General features: G+C 38.9%; 1 protein-coding gene across 8 annotated transcripts in view; it reads right to left on the bottom strand.

The window, feature by feature from the left end:
• The window catches only part of LOC149102416 (uncharacterized), an 87,290-nt gene extending 77,288 nt beyond the window's left edge, over window positions 1-10,002 (bottom strand). For 3 of the 8 annotated variants that reach the window (XR_016202281.1, XM_089274489.1, XM_089274487.1), the window contains exons 1-4: window positions 7,652-10,002; window positions 4,756-4,830; window positions 1,105-1,258; window positions 177-236 (exon numbers count right to left, since the gene is read on the bottom strand). Coding sequence is in view for 4 of the 8 variants with exons in the window: in XM_089274489.1 (XP_089130615.1) it covers window positions 177-236; window positions 1,105-1,191 (147 nt within the window). In the remaining 4 variants the exon portion in view is untranslated. Of the gene's footprint in view, window positions 1-176; window positions 300-1,104; window positions 1,259-4,755; window positions 4,831-7,651 lie in introns of all 8 variants that reach the window. The other 5 variants (XR_016202280.1, XR_016202279.1, XR_016202282.1 and 2 more) reach the window with 2 other exon arrangements.
• Window positions 10,003-10,075: the final 73 nt, after the last annotated feature.

Raw genomic sequence — 10,075 nt, 5'->3', positions numbered from 1 at the left:
CAGCCGATGGCGCAATTTGCTCTAAAATTAGAAATATTGTCCCATATCATGGGGACAACCCCAATACTAGAAATGGCGCGCGCTTACGGTCTCCGTCCCCGATTATGGCTCCTGATCACTACAGTTAACAATGTAATTTATAAATCAAATATATTTTGTTTGTCCAAAAAGCTTACCTGCAATCTAAGTTCAATTGCTCGCCAACAAAGCTCTCCAGCTCCAAGCGAAGTTCTTCCCTAAATATACCACAGGTACACTGATAAGGAGAAAATCCTCCATATGAACAAAGCATGAAAGCACTACAAGGAAAGGTACTAAATACTCAGTGGATAAGAACAAATTAACCTTTTAGTCTGCCTTTTTTCAGCCTCGTTCACTTTCACGGTTCAACAACATGGACGAACTGTTGTTGCAAAGAAAGCTGGGAACGTTCACTCATCTCGTGCACTACCCTTGCGAGTTGGTGTCGTGACAATATTCATGAATGGGGGTTGGGGGGGGGGGGGGGGGAAAGGGGGGTTACTCCCAGAAACCCAATTTGAAATTTTTCAAATTTGAAAAATCAAACCAAAATCTGCGATTTTCCCTACCCAATTTACGACCTGACCAAAAATTCGAACCCTACTTATACATACATACATACATACTTTATTTGCAACTCCCCAAAGGGGCTTTTCAGTTACAAAAGGAATAAAAAATATAAAAATACGTCAATTAAAATGAATTAACAAAATGGGAAAGGAGTTTAAAATTAATTACAGTATTAAAGATTTAAAAATTTACAAAGTTTAAAATTGAATATTAAGAATTTACATTATTGACATTTAAAATATGTTTGATCAAGTGTCCATTAAGAGCTTTCACAGAAGGTAAACTTTTCAAATCATCACTCAGCTCATTCCAAATTTTTGCTCCGCGATATGCAAATGATCTTTGTCCGGTAGCCAGTCGGCAAAGTGGAATGTTTAAGTCATTACTCTGTCTGGTGTTTCTTGTAGCGATTTGAGATCGGAAAATGAATTTATTAATCAAGTAGTCTGGAACAAGATTATGAATACATTTGAAAGTCATCACAACGTCATTTATGTAGAGTCTATCGCTGACCTGCAGCCAATTCAAGGATTTGATGCCTTGTGAGATATGGTCGTACTTCCGGAGTCTCAATACAATACGTGCGGCAAAATTTTGCATCAACTGTAATTTCTCGATGTTAGACTTGCTTGTGTTCGACCAGACTGTAGAACAGTAGAACAGCTTACTGGAGATAAAAGAATCCATAAGTAGAAGCAATGTCTTCTTATCCAATAAATGCTTTATCCTGTTTATTCCTATCAGTTCGTGCATGCAGTTAGAAGCTGTTTTTGTAACGTGATCGCTGTAAGTTAAAGATTGATCAAGATAAAGACTAAGGTCTTTGGCGACAATGACGGGATTGATTTCTTTTCCAAGCTTTAAGACAGGTACTGCAGGCAATTGGCGGAGAAATTGCGGCACGCCAATAAACAGAACTTTGGTTTTGTCCGGGTTATGACCTGACCCTTACATGTATATCAAAACACTGTGTCAGACCTGCCTTGTCAACTCCCAATAACTCGAACCTTCAAGGGAAATTAAAAAAGGTTGGAGTTACATGTATCAGGAGTTTGATTTATTGGGAGTTGAGAACAAATGACCGGAAATAAGGAAAAAACGGTGTTTAATGTTTTTCTATTCATGCAATGAACATTTTAATTAAATTTCACTGCACTTCAAGGGAGCCAAGAGATCTATTGACATTTTGTAAAAGAAGTTAAGAAGCAACACTTGGTGAAAACTAGCAGAACCTGAACTAACTGACACATGTTGTGTAATGTAAAGGATAAGAAAAAAGTTCACACGGCTGCTTCAAAATGAATGTTTTGGACTACAGTACACTGTTTGTTTTGACTTTCACGTATTGACAGACATGTACAGTACTGTGCAATAAATTGTCCTCTACTCTTCTACGGTATACAGTAATGTATTTCTATGACTTACAGTTCACAACAAAATATCTGATTCCGTCAATGATTTCATACATGTAGTTGCTACATTCAATTTCATAGTTGTTACGTTCAATTTCATAGTTTCTATGTTCAGGGTGGCTGCTTATAACAAAGAAAGACAAACATAGGACTGCTACAGGGTGGCCGCGGCCACTTAAGGTTACCGTATACCTTCAGGGGTGTCTCCTGTCCAAGCAATGTAGTGCGTCCGGTTTAAGCTGTAGATACCTAAACCCATATATCAAATTAAAGCTTATAGAGCTGGCTGTCAAACCATACCAAAAAGTTTGAAATAAAATGAATGGCCAATTTTTTCATGGCCACTAAATGAAAGCGTCCTAATCACCTTTTGGAAGCCACAAGTCAAAGCGAATTTTGTTTTTCGCCAATTTAGTTTTTCCTCGGTTTCAGGACAAAAAGCGCTAAAAAAAGCATGTCAGCATTTTGGCATATTCAATTGCAGTAAAAAGTTACAGAACATTTTCGAAATATGATTTAAAAAATGTGAAGTGATTGTACAAAAATTGCTTTTGGAGAAAAAATATTTCGAAATAAACAATTTGCAGACACTTTTTTTATATATATGTTAATCTAGCTACTGTCCAAATTTGGGGGCAATCAAACAAATTTCCTTTGCGTTGTAACTCTTTAAAGTTTCTGCTTCAAGCGAAAAAAATTATTTGAAAAAACAGCGCTAAGAAAAATCTCTTGCTTCGCAAACAAACTTCGCCCTCAAACGCCTTCAACTGGGTTCTCAGATCACTGAGCCAATCAGCGCTTGGAAAATTTACTACCATTAACTCGCGGTGAAATTTCCGCATGAATCTCCAAAAAACCCTTGTGTTTCGCAATGCGCTCAAGGCGGAGAGATAATTTTTCTGCAGCTGGGTTTTTCTTGAAGCTGGTCTGGCAAAATGGTGAAGACGAAAAAGGATACGAATGCTAGAGTAACTGGGCGACGAGAACAAACAAAAGAAAGTGCGGCAGAGCAAATGTGCATGGATAATATTCCGATGGATCTCAATGAGTTAGACAATTCATCAAAAGAGTCACTGTGAACATCGCTGTTATCGCTGTTGAGTTCCCAAATTTTTACAGAACCTTTCTCTTCTCTTGACTCGATCTTTTTGCCCGTTTGATACGAAAGCTATGGCTTCATCCGCGAGGCCAACTTTCGCTTCTTCACTCATTGATGTATTTTCATTTGTTCTTCGCTTTTTTGAACTGGCAAACTGAGTTTTCCGTGGTCCATGTTTACTTATGACTTAAAAGAATTACACCTAATGCGAAAAATGGTTGGATTCACAATGCTGATTAACTGAGTAGCCAGCCAATTCGTGGTATCCATATGAGTAATATTCCCGTGAAAGTAGTCTTGGTTGATTGCATACATGTTATAGGGCTGTCGATCAAGAGGGAAGTTTACTTCTGGCCATAATGTAAAACCTCCATTTCTCTGCCAATATTAAGTTTTTTTCGATTTTGTTTTCAGAAATTAGAGATTACTCTTCGACCATTACTTTGAATCAAAAATCTAAATTTGAGGAAAATTGCCGATCTGAAGGTATACTGTAACCTTAAGGGCCAAATTAACTGATCTCTACGAGCCGTTGCTAAGGAAAATTTATTCTCATATAACCTCATCATGTTTAGTTAGCTCAGAGTTATTTCATGTGTTTTAACTTTTTCATGGTCAGTAACACTAGTGATGACATCATCAGGCAACGCCCATGGTCATGTGACTAATATTGAAAAAATGCAAAGGCTCCAAGGCAAATTACTTTATCTGGATTTTTTTCATTGATTTAGTATTTTAATTTAAATCCTCATTACGCTATGCATAGATTTTGTTTCATTTCTGAAAGGTCAGATTTTGAAAGAACTTCCAAATATTGAAAAATTCGTAATTTTCTGAAAAAAGCAGGATTTTGAAAAAGGAATGCATAGCTATGTTTCTAACGTTGGCTTTAGTCGAAATTTGTCGAAAAGGGCTGGATTTAATCAAACCTACATTTCCTTTAGCACTTAAAGAAAACCGGAGTGCGCCCGACACATATTGGAAGTTACCCTATCACTGTGTGCTCAATTTCCACTACCAGCGCACTTCGGTAAGATCAAACAAAGCCACACAGAGCTAGTTTTTCTCTTTCTATTGCTCTTGTTTTTCTGTCTTTCTCTTATTAAATTTTTGTCTTTGCTTGAACTTTTTTTACTTTGCATTTTGTGAAACATAATGAAAAAATTCTAAAATGTACGCAAATTTGCAAGTTATTGAGTTGTTTTTATTTTCCGTGCTGAAGCTGACATATGTAACCGAAAGTGAAATTTTGCCTCCTTAGCAACACGCGTGAGCGCGCCTATGAATTAGTTAATGGGTCCTTAATAGAGGTGGCTGCCCAAAACAGGTAACAAATAAAGCATCTGTATGGGAAAAAAAGTGGTACTTTGAAAACTGGCTGCTTAAAAGAGGGTGAAAGTTTAATACAGGGATATTATATACAGGTTCGACTGTACTGCCAGATTGTCGATCGTTACACTTCACTGGCAATGTTGCCAACTCTTTTGCATAAAAACACAATGGAGCAAACCTAGAGAGCACCAATCAGGACCAGTTAATCTGGAGTCAAACTTGGTAACAATTGGACCAGAGGCTTATTAGAGCTTTTATCGTAATTACGTGCACATGTACATAAGACAAGCCAAACACTACTAGCAGTGTCAACATATTTACCTGCATAACACCAGTATCTCCTGTGGCTGCTTATCTGAGTATCCAGGGCTACACTTAAAATGTCAGCAATTCCTTCTGAAAAGGAGCAACAAACACAAGGTGTTTAATCTAATACTCAGGTACCAATACGGAATTCAAATGAAAATAGAGAAATATCCCATCAAGATAATTCATAAAATCATATACACCTTTCCCTTGGAAAACCATGTTCCTTGAAAAGGTAAACTTATCAGATAACTTACATGTATCTGACAGCTGAATTAATTATCTATAAACTATCTGAACCTCAAATACCATTACAGGATTGGCTGATGCATGAAGGGAAAAAATGACTTAATATATAATTTCAAAGTTAACAGCAAACTATAGAAAGCTACCTCTAAATATATTAACCAAAAGGACTTACGCTTACCTAACAATGTTAATTGTTTTCTCCCTGCCCAGTGAGGGCATGGAATAAAACCATATGTGAGAAATACATGTGATACATGTACTCGCAATGGACAAAAACCCAGGTGCAGGCTTTAATAATTATGCCTCAACCAAGCAACACATCATTTCAAAGGTCAAGCTTTCTTTTGATCTTTTTCAGCAAATGTCTAATTACACAATCATGTAGACTTACACTTAGTCAGTACCTAGCGTAACCTCATGGGTGCAGCTACTGGTTTGCACATGGCATTTTTGAAGTCCTTGTGACCTCAGATAACTTCACAGGTCTCAACGTTGCCCCACAAAATGTCTAATATATAACTCATTTAAATAGGTAAGTTGATAACAAAAGTGTAGAAAGCCACATGTACATAACACTCGCAGTTAGCTTTTGCAGTTTTATTTTATTTCATGGCCAGTAAGGGTTAAGGGCATGGGTGAAAACCTCCTACAAGAACTAGTATTTACAACAGAGCAAAACCCAGGTGCAGGCTTAAATCACAGGCAGCCCAGACATTGAATACGATCAATACGTGACATTATGCTATTGGCGATTGCATTTCAATTTTGGCCAGTTATAAGACAATGTATGAGAATGCTTCGAAAGTTACCCTAAATGCTAGGTGTAGAAAATGATTTGAATGAAATGGTTTAACTTATGTTTGCATTACATGGCCAAGATAATCGGTTACGGATCGAGACGGAGCAAAAATGGAAAGCAAGAGCTGGAAAATCAGCGATTCTCGGGAAGAAGAAGATAAACTTTGGAACCTTGGGAGAAAGCAAATGGGAAGAAGAGTTATCGACAGCTGCCATGAGGCAATTTTGATGAGATTAGATCATTTTTGTGGAATTTACGGAGCTTTGAGTGCGGGCCGTCAGGCCAGTGGATCACCCGCCTTTCGTTTCTCTTTAGGGCAAGCAAACCACCAGAAAGTAAAACTCGCCTAAATGGCTCTAAACCACCTCCAGAAACCTTGAGACATCAAAATAACGCAATGCAAACATAAGGTAAGCCATTTCATTCCAATTATTTTCTACACATAGCATTTAGAGTAATTTTCACAGCATTCTCATACATTGTCTTATAAACGGCTAAAATTGTAACGCAATCGCCAACTGCATACTGTCACGTATTAATCGTATTCAACGTCTGGGCCACCTGTGCTTAAATTAACAATTATTCATGAGCGTGCGTTACATATGAGATGAGAGATAAAGTAGCAAACGAGGCGCGTAGCGCTGAGTTGACTATAATCATCTTATATCAAACAAGCGCAAGTGGAATAATTGTGTATTAAAAACGCTCTCAAAATGTAGAAAACCGGATTGAAAAAAAAAAAAAGAAAAAGAAAAATGCCCCAAAAATTCACTCTCATGTTTACCATATTTGTGGAGCATGGTGTAATGGCTCATAACCCATGATGGCTAAGCTAATGAAAACGCTCAAATTGTATTATTCAATGATCCAGTTTTTAATAATTATTATTGACTGAAGGGAAATCTTATTAATAGTGTAAAATGGGGTTGATACTTGGCCTAAATAACTCCTGGGGTTTGTAACATTTGTAAATTTGCCATTCTCGTTTGATTTTACTGGCTCTCGACATCTGGTTTATGCCATGTTGTTTGCAGGAATTTTAAATAGAGCAAAGCCGCATGGTTCCCCACGCGTCGTTGAAAAGACCAGATAGCAACACTAGCACTTTGGCCTCAGTTAGGTAGTTAAAAACACGTGTAATTTTTTACCCTTTTTTTTCCCCTTGAATGTCAGGAGAGATGACCGATTAAGGATTTCTTTAGACATAGTGGCTGTTAACATTCGCTGAGACGACCACCATGTTTTCCGCCATGTTGGACTTCCACAGAGAGCAACCAGGCCTTTTTGATACTAGATTACGAGTCAGAGGAGCTACGAGTAGTCCCTCTTTCGCTTAGTCCGTCGTGCGTGACGCGAAAGAAACCCGCGCGCGAAGCGCGCTCCTTGCCCCCAGGATTTCGCGCGGCCAGTTTTTTTCTCGCGGGTTTCTTTCGCGTCACGCACGACGGACTAAGCGAAAGAGGGACTACTCGTAGTCTATTTTGATACTGGAGGGAGACCGGTAGCTAGAAAGTATTAATGTCATCAGAAATAAGCGCCCCTGTTCCCACAATGAAGGGAAAAGATATGTAAAAGGGCTTCCAACCGAGTAAGATATTAAAATGAAAGTTTTTGACATGCAAAAAGATACACTTTTGTTTCTCTTTTTCTTATGAAGAACATGCAAAGTACGACCCGGCTAAAAGAGTTGGTCAGTTTTGACAGCGTCGATAGAAAGTTCTAACAAAAACACCAAACCAAAGAAATTCATTTTCAGGCTGGGAGCAAATTAGTCTCTTTGTCTTACAATCATCCTGCCTAACTTACTCTTGACAGCATTATAACATATCTTTTGATCCTTCATGTTTCACATTCTGCACTTACCCCACTTCTCATTTTCCGTTCTTCTGCACTTTCCATACCGGTCACTGTAAAACGAAGACTACGGACTCAGCAGGCTGCAGATTGCAGATAGGGCTTTCTACAAGTTACTCGGCAACTTTTTAGCAGGCTTTTTGTATTTCGAGCAACTTTTTTCGTTTTGAGCAACTTTTTTGCATTCTGAGCAATTTCTAGTTTTCTATCAATTTTGAGAAATCGGAGCAGCTTTTAGTACTTAAATTGACCTTGCTTCCATATCTCACAATGTTTTAGTGGACAATTTATTAACTTCCTGTGAAAAAGAAGCCAAATCCCTCCTTTCCCCTGGGGAAGATCATGGGTGCAAGATGCATGCAGCTGGGCTGCTAGCTCAGCGGTTTTTTTTTTTTTTTTTTTTTTAATCAAAATGGCGGAGGAAGTGACTCGAGTGTCTCAGGTGAAGAATTTTTACAAGATTAATACAATAACAATTACAATTTCCTCAAATGTGATTGGTGCATAAACTGCTGTATTTTGTTCTAATTAATGTGCAAAGTTGTAATCGGACAGTGTAATCGGACAGTTGGCTGTAACGGCTCCATCAATAACAGCATTGATTACAATCACTATAGTAACCAATTCAAGAGACTGACTTTGTAAAACTTTGGAGGTTTAGTCTCTGGTGACTGTTTTGAAAGAAACTTAACCGCCATTTTGCAAGCTATTCTCTATATTTTTAATTATGTTATTTAAAAATGACTCAGTAAATGGTTTGAACCCAGGAGTATTAGTAGTTCGTATAGTGTGATCGTCCGGGTGAGTGTAGTTCTGAAAAGAACTGTTGTTGGTGACTGACGTTTCGACAACCTGAGCGGAAGTCATCTTCAGAGTCAAGTGAATAGTGTTTGTCAGTCGATGATCTTATAAGTCTGGTCCGTTGAACGTGATTGGTCAGTATAGCCATGATGGTATTGGCTGAAAGACTCGTGTAAAGTTTGTCATCAGTCATTGGTGGGTTTCGATCCGTCTATTGTTAGTCAAGTAGGTCGGTTTTGGTCCGTGTATTGTTAAGTCGGTCTGTTAGAAGTCCGTTTGTCGGTTTCGTTTCTGTCGTGGATAAGTCGTTTGTAAGGCGCCGGTAGTTGTTGACATCTGTTAAGAGGCGTTTGTTCTAGGTTAGTGTACCAGCTTTCCAGAGTCAGTCGTTGAAAATAGTTTGTACTGTAGGTTAAGCACAACTCACGCACGACTCGGTCGGTATCCGTTTAGGATACTGACCGACCGAGTCTATTGTATCTAGTGTTGAGGCGGTTCTGTCTCGTCAGAATCTGCCAAGGATAACATCAGAAGCAGAATTGCTTCCACGGTACAATCAGCCTTTATAACTGACAATAACTTGACAAAAGACGAACAGCAAGCACTGAAACGACTGAAAAACGACAACAACACTGTCATACTACCAGCCGACAAAGGACGTGTCACTGTTGTTATGGACAAGACTGACTACTTTGACAAAATGGACGCACTTGTTAACGACAAACAAACTTACGAAGAACTTAGACGCGACCCGACGCCAGCACTTCAACGTAAACTTAACAGCAAAATACTTACGCTTAAAAAGACTGACGCTATTGACACTCAACGCTACTATCGACTGAGGTGCTCAGTACCTCAACCACCGAAACTTTACGGACTACCGAAACTGCACAAACCTGGTATACCGATGCGACCTATAGTGTCATTCTGTAGGTCCCCTACGTATCAACTATCTAAGTACTTGACGACCATACTGCAACCCCTTACTGACAAATCAAGACGCAAACTACAATCTACGGAGAACTTTATTGACGCTATTAAGACAGTACAGATACCTGACGACTACAAACTTGTGTCTTTTGATGTGAAATCACTGTTCACCAGTATTCCACTTCAATTGGCATTACAGTGTACCGAGACCGCTATACAACAATCTACTGTTGAACTGCCGTTACCTACAGAAGACATCATGGACTTACTGAACCTTTGCCTTACATCGACTTACTTTCAGTACAACGGTAAACACTACAAACAGTTGCATGGAACAGCCATGGGGTCGCCTGTTTCTGTTGTTGTCGCAGAAATTGTGATGCAACACGTGGAGGAACGCGCCCTTGCAACTTGCCGACAAACGATACCGCTTTGGTTACGCTACGTTGACGACACCTTTACCGCCGTTCACAAAGACGAAATTGACGATTTTCACGACCACCTAAACAAACAGAACGCCGACATCCAGTTTACTAAAGAGATCGAAGAAAATGGAAAACTTCCTTTTCTAGACTGTTTGGTAAGCCGCGACAACAACGAACTACGAACGACAGTGTACATGAAAACCGACGCATACCGACAGATTACTTGACGAATCATCCTACAACCCGACTTCACACAAAGCCACGACTATAAAGACTT

This window comes from Orbicella faveolata, unplaced genomic scaffold, assembly GCF_042242905.1.
Source record: "Orbicella faveolata isolate gen_17 unplaced genomic scaffold, um_ofav_v1 contig_36, whole genome shotgun sequence".
Classification (NCBI taxonomy): domain Eukaryota; kingdom Metazoa; phylum Cnidaria; class Anthozoa; order Scleractinia; family Merulinidae; genus Orbicella; species Orbicella faveolata.
Note: the sequence above shows the minus strand (reverse complement) of the source record. Positions and strands in the feature narration are given on the sequence as shown.